The 20,436-nt window shown below is 43.1% G+C and overlaps 1 protein-coding gene across 1 annotated transcript in view; it reads left to right on the top strand.

The window, feature by feature from the left end:
- The window catches only part of LOC147706607 (uncharacterized), a 740,422-nt gene extending 721,616 nt beyond the window's left edge, over nucleotides 1–18,806 (top strand). The window contains 4 exon segments of the mRNA XM_086929638.1: nucleotides 6,982–7,118; nucleotides 7,221–7,309; nucleotides 17,583–17,615; nucleotides 18,759–18,806. Coding sequence (XP_086785764.1) covers nucleotides 6,982–7,118; nucleotides 7,221–7,309; nucleotides 17,583–17,615; nucleotides 18,759–18,806 — 307 coding nt within the window.
- Nucleotides 18,807–20,436: the final 1,630 nt, after the last annotated feature.

Raw genomic sequence — 20,436 nt, 5'->3', positions numbered from 1 at the left:
ACCTGTCCCTTAAGATGTCTGCCGAGGGACTGGCGTCCCGACAACCTGCAGTGAGTAATCATTCCTCTCGAGAAGCCTCCAACCACGTCCACAATGGTAACTATCGGCCTGGGCCAAACATGAACAAAGACGAACAGTAGGTTGAGCTAACCAGACGGGTACATGTTATTAGGGATTCAAGGCTACGGTGCTGGGTCTCAGCATCTCCTAATGTGGGAGCAGAAACTACGAGGGCAGAATAGCCTATTCTTTAACAAGTCGAGAAACAGCCTTGACAGAAGAGAAAATAATAAGGAAATACAGTGTTCTGCTGAGGCAAGCAATACGAGTAATACGGCCTAGTTCAGGCACAGTCTAATCAGCCTTTTATGAGGTATAAAATGCAAAATGGAGTCATGCTCACTAACTGAAGGCTGCACATTAGGGGTATAACTCTATGGGTTGCACCCCGTGAATACAAATGGCATCTATTTAGCCACACACTGCTGACCTAATATAGCATGAAACGAGTGCGTTGCAGGGATGGAAATAACAAACCTAACACAGCTCACAGCTGGTGTAAAGTTCATCACCACACATGGCCAACCACTGGAACTGCAACAACTTCCCCTAAAAAATAATGCAGATATTACTTTAGCGTTTTTTTAATTTAATCTTTAAACAAATATATTGATTTTCAATATTTTCAAAATAATTACATTTGTGACTTTAGCTTATTAATACTGTAATATTTTCTTTATAACATTCTCAGGGTCACAGGTACACGATTGTGCGGCCATGGCAGTTTTCACATAATTATAGATGTGCCGCATTTGCCACATAAGGCATCATCAGCCACACACTGGAGATTTTAACAAAACACTATTTTGTTTCTATTTCAAATGGTTCAAAAGTTACCAAAAACGCGACAGCACATGTTACCACTCAGTGGAAGGAGGCCCTTTACAAAGCTGGGCTGATCACCTTTCTGTTGTTCTATTGCTATATTTGGGTGTTAAACTGTAACCAATGAGGTGTAAGCAATGGCCACAGAGTGTTACTAAGTTTAACAATTATGAGAAAACGAAGTACCACTATGACAAAATGTGCTGCTTAATGTTGCCTTTTCTTGCCGCATAGTTTACTCAACCCTGCCACATGATTTGTACCTCTGCAGCCACATAATTCCAGTGGCCCTGATTATTCTACATTTAAAATAATATACAACTTCCATTATCATTAACATTTAACATTAGAATAGTTTAAAAAACTTTTCCTATACAACACCAAAGATGGATTTCCACCCCAGTGGCAGACAGAAACCTCATCCTTCTTGTATAAAGTTAGGTTGTAATAGTAAGCTTATACTTTTAAATTTGGCTCAACCCCCTGAATGTTTGGCGCTTAGACTTGTAATTCTTCACTTTGCAGCCAATTTACTTCCGTAAATGGTGAATTGCCAAAAGTAGAGTAAACTTACATGTGTAGATGTACTCATGTGTAAGTTTACCTTTGTGAATTGCCCTTTCTGTGTCTTAGAGTAACCAATCAATTTAGGATGGATGCATAAATATAACTAGTAATGTATAATAAAATCAGAGCAACTGATCAAGGGATTAGATTTTTCAGAAATTTGGAAAGGTATTTGAGGATAGGCTGGGTTTGGCTAAGGAATATGTTCACACAATTCTATTGCAAAATAGAGCCTTGCCTTTTGGGCACAGTGTTAGGAGAATTCCTGTGGCCATAAGAACTAAAGTGAAAGTTTTATTAGACCAGATGGTCACTGAAGGAGTCATGAGACCAGTAGAAAAAGCTGAGTGCCTTTCTCCTATAGGCATTAAAATATGGTGCATTCTCACTCACCATACATTACAAATTGATTCATATTGGAGAGCAACATGCAGAATGTACTCATCTTGTTGCTAAAACGTATTTATGATAACAGTTAATTACATTCCTTAAAACAATACCAGAGATAATTGATATATAACTTGAAAAAAACATCAAATACAGATCAAAAAACAAATTTGTAAATTATGGACAATTGTTTGAGAAACACAAACAAAATATCACAGACACCTATTTGATCCCACATACCCAATTAATCGATGCATGACATATATTAAATGTACATGAATTCCACAATATGCATTTGTATACTGAAAAAGAGTTCACATATTATTGTCCTATACAGATGTATTCTCAGTGTTCGATAATTAAGTTGTTGTCAGATTGAATTATGTTGATTGAAAGCTCATATAAATGTCACCAAGGTACTCCGCGTTTACGCCTACTTGCTTCGATCTCTGTTGGGGTGACTCCAATACAATGAGATCTTCTTCAGGGCTATTCCAAGGCAGCTCAGGTATGTCTCAAGAAAATTTGATAGGAATCAGAAATACTGAACTGCCTGAATAAATATTTTTTATGCACCTTGTTAGAAATGGGGGGCTCTAGTTGGCAATGGTATACACATTTGTCTACATTGGGACCCTTGTTTCTAGTCAGGGAAAGGGGGATGCACTCCTGAATAACCCCTGCTTACCCGCTTGGCAGCTTGGCACGTGCAGACAGGCTTATCTCAGAGGCAGTGTGTAAAGCACGTACAGTAATACAGTGAAAACACTACAAAAGGACACCACACCAGTTTAGAAAAATAAGTAATCTTTACTGGACCTAACACAAGACAAAACAACAAAGATCCACAATACTGTAATAAAAATATGACTTATAAATGGTAGAAATAGCTTAGTTCAATGTAGGTGGTAAATGCAACACTTTACTCTCAAAGTACCATGGATGCGTCACCAAAACAAACAAAAGGGTCGCAGGGAAGGTAATGCATTGGTTCCTTTCTTTGGGGGAGGTGATATGTCGGTTCCCTCTGCAGTGCAGGGGAGGTGATGCATCGGTTCCTTACCAGCGAGGTGGTGATGTGTCGGTTTCTTACTGTGATCCGGTGCAATGCGAGAAGTTGGCTCCTCGATGCGATACAATGATTCGGTGCGAAAAAATTGAGTCTTTGATGAGATGCGACAACGTGGATGCGATGCGTGCACTCCCGACGGCCGCGCGGCGAAATCAATAATCTTTGGAGCTGCAACAGGCTTTGAAAAACGCTTCTCCGGTGATGCAACAGCAACCTCTGTGGTGGCGGCACACTTCTACAGTGATCCAACATGCTTCATCGGTGATGTGAGGGCGAACAGCTGCGGCGGCTGCTCGCTTCTTCGGCGATGCGATGGCAACTGCTGCGGTGGCGACAAGCTTCTACTCGTTGCTTTGTGCTTTGAGTTCCCAGTGACAAACAGTCTCTAGAGGTCCTAAAGAGTTGCCTGCACCTCTCTGGAGTTTAGAATTCCCAGCAAGGAAATTCAGGGGTAGCTGGTGGTGAAGTCTTTGTGTCCCTGATACTTCAGAAACGAGGCAAGCTCAGTTCATACCCTTGGAGATCTTCCTCAAGATGACAAAGCAAACAGCAAAGTCCTTTTTGCCTTTCCTTGGCAACAACTAACCACTGCAGGCCAACCCTAGACAGCAAACAGCACAGGGGCAGTAATCCTCCTTCAGCTTCTCCGCTTTCTTCTCCTTGTTAACGGTTCCTCTTGATTTCCCGGAAGTTCAGGGGTCTGGGTCCCCCTTTTTATACACACAAATCCTTTGTCTCTGAAGGTCTATTCAGACTAGTGCTGACTCACCCTGTCTTCTGGAACCACCCCACCCCCTGTCACTCACCAACCAGACATGGAATACACAAACCTAGCAGAGGTTAGGCAAGAAAATACCTACTTTCTAAAAGTGGTATTTTCAAACACAGAATGTTTTACCCAACTTTACTAAAATATGTATTTTATCATTCTGAGTTCAGGCATACTAACAGGTAAACGTGCAATAGTGAAAAAAAAAATTGGCTGTAATTCACTATCAGGAGATGCCACACACATCAGGGCATGTCCTACTTTTTACATACAATGCACCCTGCCCATGGGGGTACCTTGGGCCTACCTTAGGGGTGACTATAATGTAGAAAAGGGAAGGTTTAGGGACTGGCAAGTTGGTGCACTTGCCAAGTCGACATGGCAGCCCCAGGTTGCACACAGGCTCTGCAATGGCAGGCCTGAGTCAAATTTTACAAGCTGCTTCTGTGGGTGGCACCATCAGCGCTGCAAGCCAATCATGGAATCACTAATCCATTACATTATTTTACAATAGCGAGCACTTGCACTTTTGCACTGATAAGCAGTGGTAAAGTGCCCAGTGTCATAAAGCCACCATCAACAGGTCAGAAAAAATACTGAAGAAGGCAAAAAGTTCAGGGATGACCCGGCAAAAAGAGCCCAGTTCAACACACCTCAAATAAAGTTAAATCTTAGGCATGCCCAAGGTTCCCTGTTTGTGCATTTTTGAAGAAAGATAAAAAAGGGGAAACAATTATTGGTACAAACTCTATTCATATTCCATTCATCTTCAACCTCTGTCAGTCACCTTGTGTTCTCAACTGCTGTCACTAATCCATGATTGGAAGGTAGCTACAGGGATAGAGACCTCATGTAAATGTGGTTTGCTTCTTTATAAATGTTTCCTGAAATTACATGTTAGTTGGTTACATTCACTTCAAAGGATTTACTTTGTTTATTCCTAGCACATGGGCACTTCACTGGTACATTCTGACCTCGTTTGTCAAATGTCCTGTAGCATGGGTGTGACATGTGTAGTAGCGAACATATTCCTTTTTTTTGTTAACACCTTGCTCATAATGCAGCCTGAGCACGTTCTTTGGTTGATCTTTTGTGTAGGTATATTGTGCTTGATCTCATACACCCACCTGCTTTACAAAGAAGACACTGGTCTAGTTGCTTAGTCCACGTTCAATGTCTCCCTCTTCCATTCGATGGCAGTGTCCGGGCTTCCTTCAGTTTTCCTCATTCACCATTGGTGATTCTCTCTCTTTCAGAATTCAATTACACACTGATGTCATCATTACCTGCTCGGATATGTATCTTGTCTGCCTTTCTCATACTAATTTGAAATGGCCCTAAATACCTGTATTTTCCTTGTCATTGTAGAACTTGTAGTTTAAGGTGACACTAATAGATATTTTGTAAGATATTCTTTCAATAGGATCAACGTTAGTTTATAGGGTTGAGGGTGTGTCATAGGTATAATATGTTTCACATTGTCTTCATCCTTGTATGTGGATTGGTCACTAATGCCTGGCCATGGTAGATGCTGGGAAATGTAGTCCAACCCGCCATTACGCAACATATTGACTTACTTCTAAATGATGTGTGTTATAGATTTACTAAGTGTCCCATAGTCATTATCATAATTATCCATGCTTGTGGATTGGTTATGATGGATGCTGCAGTCATCACAAAATAATCCAATAGGAGACTGAAAATGATAATACTACAACAGACTGTGTTCCTCTTCCTAGCAGGAACAAAATGGTTTTGATGTTGAAAGATGGTGAGGACTTCTCAAACTTATATTTACCAACAGATCAGGTTAGACAACTTATAAACTTCAGGATTAACACTTTATACAAAAAATACATATATTTGGAGAAGGAGACTTGCTGATGAAGGAGAATCCATATGTGTGGGGTGAAGATGAATAATGTGTGTAAGGATGTAAAAGGAGCTATTGCTGGACCAGGTATAATGTCTATGTTTAAGGTGATTTTAAATACTGATAATAATCCAATACTCAAAGCTTTGATTTTGAGAGGACAAGCAGCCAAGATGAAATTTTACTATTGCAGGATAGAAAATGGTCCCGGATGAAAGAACTGTTTCGCTGACTGTCTCACTGTCAGGAGGTGCTTATGAGATACACAAAGGAGAACAAATGTGTGTGATACCATGGAGGACTCCTAAGTAAGGAGTCCTAACTTTACTACTCCTATACTGAGAAAAATCCTAACTTTAGGACTTTCGGTATTCACAGAAGACATTTAGGAGTCCTAAAGTTAGGACTCCTAACTTCTGTGAATACCAAAGTGAGTAAGTGCCTTCTGTGAATACCAAAATGAGTAAATGCCTTCTGTGAATACCAAAATGGTAGTAAGTTTAGGATTTTGTCTTATGTTAGTTCTGTGAATCGGGCCCACTGACTTTACTAGACAATTTAGTCATATATTTATGAAAATGTATTTCAAAATGTGCCACTCAAATCTTCGCAATACCCATATTCTCTTGCTCATGTGTGTCCCTTTAGTACACACACTCTTCTATCACAACCCCTAAGGGCCGAATTATGAGTGTGGCAGTCCATAAGACCGTCAAACTTGCGATGGAGGTGCGGTGGCAGTTGGGGAGCTCCGCACCAGTGGTCTAACCGCCTTATTATGAGTACAGCAGTCGGACCATTAGGGATTGGCGCAGCAGCCAGGAATCCACGATCCCAGGTGCTGGTGCGGCATTCTTGAGGATGGAATATTATGTTTGGCGGTGCTGCTGTGTCCTGCCAAGCATATTACAAGTTTCCTCACTGTGTCCCTAATCACGGTGGTGAGACCGCATTAGAAAGGGTGGCGGTGAGGGAACAAATGGGGCCCTCCAGGGCCTCCTGGTGCCTCAGGCTCTAGGGATGCTTGCAGGGGGCCCATGCTGTGCCTCGCTGTGTGCATTCACCCCCTTCCTTCATGGCATGAACTTCACAATCCATGCCGTGCAGGAACGGGCTTTGACATTCCCTTTGCGGTGCCTTTTTAAAAGGCATTGCTGTGGGAACGCCAGAGGACCACCTTCCAGGCTACAAGGAAATGTGTAATCTGGCAGCCGACCGGCAGTCGCATTTGGCAGTGCGGCGCAGTGATGTGCCGCCCTGCTCCCGCACCGTCAAACTCGCAATCAAGCCCTAGGATTACTGAAATGACATGATTGGCCAGCACCTCCACTCTCAAAATTGTTACAGCTCCACTGCATGTTCTTAGACCAAGTGTAAATAATCAAGACACTCACTGGCGGCTTTCATTCTGCTTCCTCCTCCAGGCAGCCCTTGCCCCACCCCTGGCTCCTGCTGGCAGACCACAGTGGGCGTGGCCTGTGGAGTTCTCCTCGGTGCTGCAGTCATTGTGACAGTGATGGCGGTTCATTATGAGAGACGTCTGAAACAGAAGGACAAAAACAAAGGTAAAGTCCATAATATGACCTTTCTTTTATCTCTCTGTATTACATACTATATACTCTGCATATGTGACACAACAGTAATGCTTCCATCACTCTTTGCCTCAGATGAAAACGTGTCCCAGAATCCCAGCGTTATTAAAGACGCTGACACCCAATATGAGAACATGAGAAAAGAGCGCGAAGAACAGTCAGCGGTGAGTAGCAGCCAGTGATGAAGTCAAGTAAATAATGTCTCATAGTAACAAATCCATGGTATTCAAATTGTTTTTGTTTTCAGTTTTCATACTGTATGGAGAAACATGCATAGGCCCTCTGCTCTGTTCTTTAGGAGCACAGATTGAGGGCTCGGTTGGAGCCCTGATGCATACTAGACAGTTAGCTATGTCTGCCACATAAACTGCCTCCAACCCTCTGGAGTGACCCCTGAGGTGGCCTGCTGTGACAGTCTGTGAGTGGCTAATGTCAACAGAAGATGCTGAAGGAAATCTTCCTTCCTTCATTAGGGGGGCCTTTGTTACCTCTTCAGTACATTTAATTATAATTATTGTAGAGTAGCTCCCTGCAGTGAGCAGGAGGGTGCGACCCTTGCCTGGCTCTTGAGCCTTCATGATGCTGGCAATACACCTCTCTACATACATTGTTAGTGCCCACATACATAGTCTCCATAATATAATATGTGTATCACTTTATGAAACACATGTTGGCAGATTGTATACTGTAAACAGATTAGTGGGATTAATGGGTTGGTGGATTGGCCTCCACTGTGGATTGACTTAGCGCTGCAAACCAATCCAGGAAACAAAGGGGTCCCTACCAAGGAAACCTCCTCCAAGTAAGACTGCTCAAACTTGGATGATTAGCATAAGGACGTGGGTTATTAGATGGGGGGTTTGAGCTTTATTTGAGTAAGAAGTTCACAGTCTTGTCAGGCCAAGGTATACTAAATAATTCTGGTCTCACCCCCTCACGTTATGGCACAGAGAAGCCAGGCTAAATGTAGAAGAAATATGAAAATTAGGTAGCAGTACCAAAAAAGGTACAAAGACAAAACAAAACAAAAGAAACTCACAACTAAATTCTAAAAATTAAGAAAAATGTATTAAGTAAAATGACACAAAAATGATTAAAATGGAAACATATATTTTTTAATTTTTTAGGTCAAAAAGCACCAGGAAACAATACAGCATCCATAGGTGCAATAGACCGGGACCTAAGCTCAGGTTGAGGTCACCTGTGAGGCTTCACCACTAGGCCTAGGTGAAGTTCTGCTATACTGAACTCTGGAAAGTGCTGTAAAAAGTCTTGCTGATTTTTTGTGCAGGGAGTTTGTCCCATACTCTAACATCAGCACAAAAGGCAAATCATGCACCATAAGAGGGCTTTTTTCCGCTCAAGTAGATGTTCTACTCCAGTGGCAGCTTCCTCAAAGCGAGCGGCAGGTTTCTCAATGCTAGCGGCACCGAACAGCTAAGACTGCGCTGCATTGAGAAATGACACCCTGGGAGGTGGTATAACATATGATTTTTCTCACTTATGCTCACCGATTTAACATTGGGGAGCCATGCAAGAGAAAAACCTCCATGCGCTTTGCCAGGTTTTTTACAACTCCATTGGTAGAGCAGAATTCATTGCTCATGCCTAACCACAACCAGAAAATCACCCTCTCCTAACCCCACCCAAAAAATCTACTAAATGCAATATGGGTTCTCTGAAAGCTTGCATACACAAAGAGATGATGGATGGAGTGCTGAAACTTTTCAAACACTCAGCCCCAGTGACAGATCTGGGTTGAATCCATAATCATTCTGCAAAATACAAAAGAAAAAATGCAAACTGTGCCACTGGATTCAAGCTAGCCTGGCTGATGAAGGGTAAAACCCAGAAACTGATACCAGGATGTTTGTTTCCCTGTCTGGGGAGGACCTGGCCTGGCAGTTCGGCTGGACTGTTCCCATGAGGCACAGGGTCAAGACTGATTTGCATATGGCTGGGTTCAAACTGGAATGGCATATTGTGCAAAAATAAACAATGGATATTGGCCCAGATATCTGTACTGGGGTGAATGTATGACATTGCTCTGCCTTTTGTCTATCAACTGTTGTTTTTGCATTTGTCACCCTGAGTGAGACGGGTATGCCCAGACGTGGGTCCCGTGCTCTCCATGCCACTGGAATCAAGCTATCCTGGCTGAAGAGGGTTGAAACCCCGAAACTGGCCCTAGGATGCTTGTTGTCAGTCCAGGGAGGACCTGGCCTGGCAGTTTGGGCTGGACTGTTCCCATGAGGCACAGTATCAAGACTGATTTGCATATGGCTGGGTTCAAACTAGAATGGCATGGTTAGCAAACAAACAATGGATTTAGGCCCAGATCTCTCTACTGGAGGGAATGTATGACATTGCTCTTCATTCAGTCCATCAACTATTGTTTTTGCATTCTCTGAAAGCTTGCCAATGCCTCTCACTATGGGCTCTTCAATTGCAGGGTGGTAATGTAGGAAGGTCCTTATGGGGGTTTTTTGGGATTTTGCTAGCAACTGGCTTAATCTGTCATCATCAGCAGCTTCTTCTGCATGCAGGAAAAAAACACCCTTCCTAGAGCTACTATGGAGTGTAGCTAAGTAAACAACATTTGCAAGAGCTTCTACTTTGAACCCTTCAACAGAGTGTAAGATCCTCCACCTACCCGAGAGTTCATTCTCCACTCTATAAGTCAGCAAATTGACCCAAAATGTAGGTTAAAATGTATACAAAGGACCTCTAAACTTTATGTAGGTATTCGAAACACATTCTTAAAGGCAACTGTTGTGCTCAGAGTATATAGTAAAGAACATGTGTCATGGCCAGGGAACAGTTTCAGCAACTTTATCAGGGCAAGAGAAGCATACTGTCACCCAACCATAGACCACACCACCTTTGGTGGTGAAGGTCAACCAGTGGTCAAGCGGTTCAAACACTGCTCAAATAAGTTGAACCCCCTTCTGTGCTGAAAGTAAACAGTCCCTGTCCAGGTGCACCGGAGGTCGAGTAAGCCTAGTGAGTTGACCCAGTCAGAGATTTAACTTTCTCACTTAGGGGCCATTAGGATGGCGGACGGATTGACCCCGCTAGGCTGGCGGTGGCGGGGGCAATCCGCCTGCCATCCTAACCAGATTGACCCCCAGCCATATTAGCATTGCTTGGGGGTCGCGGGCGGATGGAAAGAGTGTCCGCCGCTTTTCCACCCCGGTCAAAAGGTTTAATATGGTGGCGGTGTCAATCAGACATAGCCAGCCATAATAGTATGGGCTGCAGGCGGTCTTCACTTCAGGGGCCCCCTGCGGGCCCCCGGAGTGAAGGCGAGGTGGGGGTGCACACAGGGGGTACCTGTGGTACCCCCCAGCATTTGCATACACAAAGCGGCAGGCACAGCGTGGTGCCTGCCGCTTTATGTATGCAAATGCATACATGCGTTTTTAGCGTTGTGGCGGGCGATGCTGAGAGCACCGCCCACCACAATGTTAAAAATGCAGGATGCGCCCGCCACTGTGGCGGGCGCATCCTAATACCCCCCACAGGACCACCGCCCTTATGGCAGGCGGTCCCAAGTACCGTGAGGATGGCGGGCGGGCAAAGTCCGCCCGCCATCCTACTGGCCCCCTTAGTCTTTTTTCTGTGAGCTGCCAAAACATGGAACTCACTCCCCGCGTACCTTCGCCTTACCCAGAACCACCTAGCATTCAGAAAGCAACTTAAAACGTGGATAATTGACAAGTAACCCTCCTCCCCTTCCTAAGCGCTTTGAAACCCTCTGGGTATGTAGTGCGCTATACAAATTACCTGACTTGACTTGACTTGACTCCAGCTAGGCATTGTTGAGATATGCGTTGAATGAGGTCTCACTAAAGCCAATGATTTCTCAAGAAAAGCTGCAATTCTCAAATTTCTTGCCCTCGGAAGTCCTGTTATCAGTCCCGTACCTGAAGCGTCTCTACTCAGTCAAGTGTTCTACATTGGGACATAGTCAGGGCCGTAGCCACGGGGTGCATTTGAGGGCCGGGCCAGCCCATAACAATAATAAGCAATACAAATTCTGTAATATTTTTTTTTCTTATTACATTTGCTGCGTGTTTCAAGACAGGTTAAATGTCAGGCCATGTCTTCTGACAAATTGCTGCTTATTTTTTTAACATGGAGATGTTTACTTATCTTAAGTCAGAGAACTTTGTAGATTGAACTGTGTGACAATCTTCCTGGGGTACAGACAGGGATAATAGAGTAATGAGGCAGGGAAGGCCTAAAATATGCAGCAATGTTGACTACAATTTGGGGTAAGAAAACACAAATTATGTGGGTTCATGCAGCTCACATTTACAAATCAGCACTTTCTGGGCAAAGGTTTCACTTTATTAGTACCAGTTCGACATCCAAATACAGCTGCAAGTAACTGAAAGGTGACCAGCCAACCTTCCACTGAACGACAGCATTCAGTGAGCACTTTTTGTAACATTTGATCGGTTACAGAATCTGCAGATTATGCAGAAGATCGATTATGTGGCAAATGTTGCAAGGTCATAATCATGCAGAAAATGCTGTAGCCACAGAATTGCCTAATTCTGGAGGCATTGCGTACAGGGAATGGGAAAAGAAATAGTGTAGGATGTTAATTTGTTTCTAATTCATAAAAATGTTCAAATACCTGTAAGTGAACCGCACAAATATTTTGATCCTATGTGGGAAGTGTTTTTATGCCATCCGCGATGACCACCGTGGTGCGGTGGTCCTATTATGAGACACCGAGCGTACCAGTGTGGTGGATGGTGAGATCTGAGAGACACAGACGCGCAGTTTATGGTTTGCAGTACTATATAAGCTTTGAACAGCTCTGCACGCCCTTTTATGGTATTTCTTATGATTATAGTCTGCTTAGCTGGTTACTGCACTGGGTTGTCCAGTTAGAAAGTTGGGGTAGATTTGCTTTCAAGTAATGCAAGCAGCAAGGCAATTAGCTGTGCGGCATTGGGTAAAAGGCAGACAGCATAAAGGCATTTAGTCACAAAGATAATGCATATTGCTTCTGTCTCCTAGCCTTGGCACACAATATGCTGGGTAGCACCATTGCAAACACACTTGCGCCGTGGTGCAAAGGTACCTGCGTTACAGGCAGGTTTGGTTTTCCGCCGGTCGGATTGCCGGCTGGGCAGAAAAGGCACACAATACGGTGGCGGAGGCTTGCAGGCACCGCCATCCATATTTTGATGCATGTGGTGCGTGCGCCTTTCACATGACGGAGACTCCACCATGGAAAGGCATACGATAAATGGCTTTGGGGGCCCGTGTGACCTTGGGGGTTGTGGGGGTGGGTGGCTGCACTTGGCATGCACAATGTGCCAGACAGCGCATGGTGCCTGTCACCTGGTGCATGCCAATGCACAACATGCAACTTTTACATTGTGGCGGGTGCAGCTTACAGCACCACCCGCCGCAATGTAAACGATGCGGGGTGCAACCGCCAGGGTGGTGGTTGCAGCCTAATTGGCCTCATGCACCACAGCACCTCTAGCGGTCAGTCCCATTTCCCGTTACTGTCCGCACACCATCATAATGAGGCCCAAAGTATTTAGTAAACTACTCATAGTGGCTTTGTATGTTTTAGTAAATACTGAAAATGATTTTGCATATTGGCTGTTCCAAAAAAGGTGATGTAACAACAAAGCAAAATCTTAGTGAATATGCCCCAGTGTTTAGTTCTGAGTCAGAGCTGGCATTGACGGAGGGAGAGTGAAGTGGAGATATCTGCTTGGATGTGTATTATTACTATAATTTCATATCTAAAAGTCACTGTCAGATTTAAAGAAGCAGCCATAATGTATAGATATTTGGGGCCCGCAGTCATGGATTAGATTAAAGTCCTTCAATTAACCCATAGATCTGTTCAAATATTTCATGAATGTTCATTTAGTGCTGGCTGGTTTATTGGCTGCACAGAACTGGTGATGGACAACCATCATAGCATATGTGCCTCAATTGAATGTAAGAGGTCTATGTTACATTTGGTTGCTGACTGTTGAGAGTTATGATATTAGTATTTGTGTGGACCAGAAATGTTATGCATGAACTTCCTTAACTATGTAATACCCTGGAGAAGCATAGGTCAACTCTCCTTAACTTACATGCCTATTAAAGTCGTTTGCTAGTTGGGTTCCTTCCAGTCTGTGGATTTTAAGCAAACGATTGAGCTTGAGAGTGCAACTGTCTTTCCAGGTTTGGTTGCCGAGTTGTGTGGTGGTGTAGCTGTCTTGGAAATAGCCATGTTTTCAACTGTCTTTGCTCCTGGGTTTCTGGAATGCTGGCCAGTAGCATGTTTGAGAGCTTGGTGGCATGTACTGAGAAAGCAGTGCCTCCTAAGGATTTCTTAAACTAAGGTGGTTGTGGTGCAAGACTGGAGCGTTGCATCCTGATTTCTTTGTTTTGCTCGTATTCAGGGCGTAGCTATAGCAGTCCTTTCCTAGGGACGCTCAGTGAACAACGCATACTCCCTTGAACATTGCTATTCTTGCTATAGGTAGCCAGAGGAGTGATTGTGAGACTGGATTTATGTGTTCTCTTGGCTGAAGACGGAGAACAAGTCTTTGAATGAGTTGTATTTTGTGTATGATGAATGCGGGTGCTCCATGGTATAGGGTGTTGCATAGTTAACTGTGAAGATTACAAGTGTGACAATGGCTTGTAGTTTCTGTTGCATCCAGGGCATGGGATTGTGCATTGTGGTGTTTCATTGCATAGACGACACTTAGTTTTACATTTATAACATGGATCAAACATAGGCTCAAATCCATGGTTATCCCAATGTTTCTGGCTTCTCCTAATATTGTTGGGGGACCTCATGCTCCTTAGGCCATATGGCAGTAAACAGTTTTTTTATCACTGTCTGCAGATCATGCGTTCTAGCTTTGCGGTATTTAGCTTTAGATGGTAATTCATCATCAATTAGTTTGTGGCCCGAAGGCAGTCATCATGTTTTAAATTGTAGAGGTCTTCCAGGCCATCCATATTAAAAATGATTAGTTGTCATCCACAGAGCTGAAACAGTGAGGTTATTTAATCAGGTTTGGTAAAGATTTTAGGTAAATGTTGAATAATAGAGGGGATATGGTGGACCCCATGTGATGCTGCAGTGTTGTGTGTGAGGAGTTCATATGAAAGGTATTATCAACACTACTTTGCTGTCAGTGCTGCGAGGCCAAAAGGCTAATGGGCACTAGCCGAACTCCCTTCTAAACTTTCACATCTGGTCTGTCAAACAAGAATTTCCTATGTGAACTGTGCATTAAATTGATAAATGTGTTCTTAAGCCAGCAACACACATGACATTTCCTAGTCCTAATACAGAAGTGGTTGTCACTGCCTAAACCTACCATTCATTCAGATATGCTGTCCAATCACGAAACTCCTAGATTCCAGTCTGGCACAGTGCTTTGATTAGCCTATAAAGCTGGGGTACAGTTATAACAAGTCAGGTACAAAACTTATATTTGACTGACATCACTGTAGCCTACTGTTGTGGAATACACCCTGGTGAGATAATGCATTTGCCTTATAGTTCTTTATTTGGTTTGCAGAAGCCAGATAGTGTGTTAGGTTAATATGCCAGCAGCAAAGGGCTGCAAATACTTTAACTAGCAGTAGTATTACTTTGAAATAACACAATCTAGCCTGTCATGTCACAAAGGGCTGTTATAACAGACTATTTTTCAAATATGGTTTAATATCTAGATAACCTGGTTTAATATCTAGATAACCTGCCATTTAAAATGACATTTACATTTTATTTAGTATTCGCCATTTTTGCATCCCTAAATTGTTAAAGAAAACACTGTCCGACCCTAAGTTCAGAAAATATTCTTGATGGATATACTCCAAACTCTCTCTAAGGTTATTATAAATTAGAGGAGAGGTAAATTAGTGGGGAGGTAAATTCAAACTTCACTTACGGAGTTGGTTGGTATTAGGAAACTCCACACGTTTTGAAGCAGATAAAGTTTCCAAAGTTTCTATAAGGTAAGGTTTATCTTTTCAGGAATTCCGGGTGTGATGATTTCTTCATTCAGAACGTCCCCAGTAGGACATCTTCCAGCACACTTTTGATTGTGGATGCAGGACAGTTATCACCGGATGATGAGAGAGCGCTGAGCTGAGGCCTTCTTATTTTTTTAAATAAAGAATTTGATAAGCTTTGCATTGCACAAAGCTTGAACAGATTAGACAATACATAAAGTGGGGAGTCAGACTACTTTTCAACTTTACACACGTCTACTTTAAATTTAATCTAAATGATAGGATTTAAACTTGGATTGTTAAAATCTGATAGAATGTGCTTTTAATATGTACAATAAAAAATTCATACATTTATTCACATAGAATTACATGGTGTGCACCTAAATATCGAAACCAGAATATCAATGGCACAGAATGTCTGAGACAGAATATCAAATCCAAAGTATCAACAGATAAGTATAGATTTTCTATGCTCTACTCCACATAAATGTTACTAGGCAATGTGTATATCTTCAAGGTAAGTAGATGTGGAGTTCACAATTAGTAAATCTACACCTTCCTGAATGCACTTACCTTTCAATATTCTGTCCTCGATATTCTTGTACCATGCCAAACCACAAACCTGCCAAATCAACGCGGTATCCTCATCTTGCTTGCTCACGCTCTGCCTGCTTTGAAAGATATTCAGATGGATCCCCACAGAACACAGAAAGGTGGTCCCCCATGCACTCATCACCAGCAGACTTGACCTAGCAACGCAATCGACGCCGGCATCACCCAGCAACAGCTCAGGAAATTACAGTACATCCAAAACGCCTTGGCCAGACTGGTCCTCGACATCCCCACCGCAGCCACATAACGCCTGAGACAACTCCACTGGCTCCCATTCAACAGGAAAATACCCTCCTACCTGCCTACAAAGCTCGCCACGACACAGGAAGAGCATATCCGAACCACCGCCTTGCATTCCACGTACCCATCAGACAACTCTGCTCCATCGACATGCCCTAGCCACCGTCCCACAGATCCACAAGACAAGAACCGAAGGAAGATCCTTCTCCTACCTCGTTGTCAAGATCTGAAACAAAGGGCATCCCCGTCCCTGACCCAATCCAAGAAGCATCTCAAGACCTGGCTCTTTGACTGAACCTCCATGCCCAGACAGATCAGCAGCCGCCCCTCCCTCCTCAGCGCCTTGACACCCTCACGTGTGAGTAGTTGCGGTATACACACTCCTGATTGATTGAAGCTATTCTGGAGGTTGTCATTTAGTAGTACAGCCAGTATTTGGGAAAGAATGCATGTATAGAGCGCAGCTTTAATGTTTGTTTATAGCTGAGTGCCATACCCCCTTAAAAATGTACTTCTGGCGATGGAATTGGATATAGTCTCCTTTTCTTGGAGCTTGAAAACCTCGAAAGGAAACTGAAGCTGGGCATGATGCACCTAAGCCAGATACCTTAGCTCCGTGCATCTGCTGAAGTCTTCTTTGACCTACTAAAAAAGTTAGAACAAACCTTTATTTATTTTATTTATTTATTATATTTATATAGCGCATTATCACCGATTGGTCTCTAAGCACCTGAAGTTATTCCAGAAGAGGACTTTGATTATCTAGAGGTGTCAGCTCCCATGATCAGTTCTTCACCAGGTGATGGCTTATAAGAGGTTCTAGGGGCCGGTCATTTAGCAGAACACCCTGATTCCAGTGTAGTTGTGGGCACTAATGATATGGTGGAGGATAATTTAGGTCTGGTGACTAGAGCACCATATAATGAGAATGACACTCTCTCCCAGGAGAGAAAGAAAGCCTCCAAGTTGGTTAAAGGATTGCATTGTGGAGAGAACGGAGCTAGGGATTGTGTAGGATTAATTTTGTATGGTTTTGAGTGAAGGAGTGTTTGGTTTTGGTTTGCTTGATGGAGTGATTCATAGTGGTAGAATTGTTTAATTTCTTGATAGTATTGAAAGTATTTAGGTTTTTTAAAGGTTTTTTTTGTATAGTTTTATTCTTCCGGATTGTTAGGTTTTATTGCAAGGCAAATCAAATGTATATAAGGAAGGGAGGATGTGTTCTAATTAGTTTGCATTTTTAGGGTAATCAATTATATATCAGGAAGAGGTTGTTGGCTGATGTAACAGACTCTAGTTTTGATTGTAGCCTCTTGTGATGCATGGAGTGCTCTGTGGTAGCACTGAAGACTGCAGGCTGAAGGGATGTAGGCCAACCTTCCATTAATTTCATACATATTTTAAATAAATAATCTTCAAAAGTATACGAAGCAGAGTGATTTCTTACACAACACAATCCCTTCCTGTGCTTTCCTTCCAGCCATAGGACCTCCAGGACAGGATGCTCTGTTGATGTCAGATGCTCCCTTCCTGTTTTATAAGTGTTACATGTGCTACGTCTTTTCCTTCTCTCTCCTGCAGAATCCCGGCTCCGCTGCAGACCCAGCGTACATGGTAAGTACATAACACAGTACAAGGATCAGACCATCTGACATCACAAGACATTTAAATTACAGTCATTATTGTATTTCACCTTAGAGACAGGAAGCAGATCCCTGGCACAGGAAGTGAAGATGCCTTTCCTGTGAGGAGGAGACTTGTCTGCCTGAGGGACAAAGAAACAGGAAACAGAGGCCGGGCAGATGTTCTTGGTCCTCAACTTTGAAGGTTTCAGAGGGAGTTGAGGAGTCTCAGGGAGGAGAACATCAGCAGAGCTTAGATCAAGAGCTGATTCAAACTAACCGATAGGAGCCAGGGAGAAATAAATTGCAATAATAATAATATTATTATTTATTATTATTATTTGTGCTAATTGAATTCTTCATAGTACGCCTCTTCCATTTGATAGTAGATGTTGGTTTCAGTATTTGTATTTGATTTATGGGGGTCGGAAGGATAAATGGCAGACTTTGCTGAATTCAAACTCATGATCTGGCGACGTCAGCGGATAAAAAGGTACACTTAAACAATTTATAGTCGTCAGATTTACTGAACGCTGATAGAGTGAGTGTCCACCTAACAGAAGGCAGTGAGCACAAGAGTCGCTGCTCAAAGCGGACCTGCCCGTTGGGTCAACGTGTCCGGTATTTCTTTTTAATTTTTGTAAAACAAAAGCTTGAATGTTCCTGGCACACATGCGGAGTACCTACCACTGATGTATCAGGTGCAGTGGCACCAGGGCCCAGAACCCTGAGAAGTTCATTGATCCCTGACAATGCTGTATTTTACTACCCTAGCAGTAGCCCCAGGGGCCATGTTCCTTGCTAGCGCCAGAGCCCTTGGCACCCCTGCTGTGTCCTTTCACAGGGGACATTGTTTGTTTCAGGTCCATGGAGTGTGTGTCTCTCTGGATTCTGACATCTGAGCTGACAGATGTTTGTGCATTCACACCACTACCTGAGACGAGGAACCATGAAGAAGGTGGGCGAGCTATCCACCGATTGCTGGTGGATACAGCCGCCTCCAAGCTGTGCCATACTGTTGACGCATTGTGCCCACTACTATAAATAAAACATATACACACCTGATGCTGACCTAAAACAAAAGGAATCTACTAAATTCTTTTTTATTTCTAATGGTTGATTCTTTTGTTTCCAGGAGTAGAAACATGGAGACCGAGCAACTCAAGAGCAGATCAAAAGGTAAAAGATGAAATATTCCGTTTAAATGTATTATTGTTTACTTATCTTAAGCAAGGTCTGGTTAATATATTAAAGGAGGTTTGTAGAGGTCATTTTAGAAGATCTCTGTGGCCTTCAATACATTGGTCAGTGACGTGGTTGTAGTGCTTTGTCAAACAAGAGACAATGTTGTTTTTGTCTAACTTGTCAGTTTTGTTTTAAGTTTTATATAGTAAACTCCCACAGCAGGACTTTGTTTTTGAAAACAAAGATGCAGGGACCCTTCACTCTGCTGATTGTAAATTGATTCACTTCTCTGCCTGGTACTGCCACACCTCTCAGTGAGCTCTGTGGCAGTGAAGTCTGGAGGCAGTCATTATCACCCAGGGACTGGGGGTTTCGTCATCAGGCCTATGTACATGTTTATATGTTAGAATATTATGTGCTAAAATATAGTTAATCAGATTAATCGTTATAATATGATAATTTAGCAGAACAACATTTTGTTGCACAATATTGCACTTATTGAAATTATGGTATATAAATAAAAAATTAATATTTAAATATCCTAATGAGTTCCAGTATGTTTTAAAAATTACAAGTTGGCAACGATCTGTGCACCAACCCAGACGATGGATTCCAAGGCCAACCAAGAAAGGATGATTTCAGGAACAGCAGTATTTTCAAGCATTCTAACAAGGTCAACTTTTTGTCATTTACAATGTGACCGAATGACAAAACGTATGTACTTTTGTCTATTTGCGCAGACGTGCAGGGTTTTGCGATTTACACGCTTCTATATAAAGAAAGTGTTGCAAAGGTTCAACTGTACTGGTTGATTTATGGTGTCAATTAAAACAGCGATGTGCACACTTTAATTCAGTGGAGTCTACAACAGCGATCTATACGCTAGCGTTATAGTGTATTTTGCTGAAATCTATAGACTAGAGTGTGTTCTAATATTATTGCCATTATTGCATTCATCTACAAGTTATTGGTCAGCAAGGCTTATTCAAGGATTTTCAATCAACCACCACTATTTCTTCAGTCACCAGGGAAACCAAAATAAACAGCAAGAAATAAGCAGATCCAGTCTTAGGCAGTTCCCTGTATGCTAGCCTGGTGGAGTCAGGCAGCCAGAGTGCAATGGGAGATGGTTTTGAAGGCTGAGGAGAGGTCTAGCAGGATAGGGCCACTATGTGGCCTTGGTTGAGGAGCGTGCAATGTCATCAGTGGCGGCAAGGAGGGTGGTCTCAATGCTGTGGTTGCTGCGGAATCCGGACTAGGAGGAGTCAAGGATGGCGTTTTCTTTGTTGAAGGTGGTTAACTGGGCGTTGACGATTTTCGCAGTGGCTTTGGATGTAAAGGGAACAAAAGAGATGGGACAGTAGTTCTTAAGGTCGGTGGGGTCGGCAGAGGGTTTCTTGAGGAGGGGCTTGACCTCTTTCTGCTTCCAGTCATCAGGGAAAATGCTGGATTCGAAGGTGGCATTGATGGTGCGGCGAAGTTTGGGTGCTATGGCGGCGGCGGCTCCGTGGAAGATGTGAGGGGACAGGGATCCATAGGGGCTCCTGAGTGGTGGTCTTCATGGCTGTGGTATCTTCTTTGGTGACAGGGGCCCAGGCGGTGATGGTGTGCTGGCTGTCATTGCTGGA

The sequence above is a fragment of the Lissotriton vulgaris genome, chromosome 7 (assembly GCF_964263255.1).
Source record: "Lissotriton vulgaris chromosome 7, aLisVul1.2, whole genome shotgun sequence".
Classification (NCBI taxonomy): domain Eukaryota; kingdom Metazoa; phylum Chordata; class Amphibia; order Caudata; family Salamandridae; genus Lissotriton; species Lissotriton vulgaris.
Note: the sequence above shows the minus strand (reverse complement) of the source record. Positions and strands in the feature narration are given on the sequence as shown.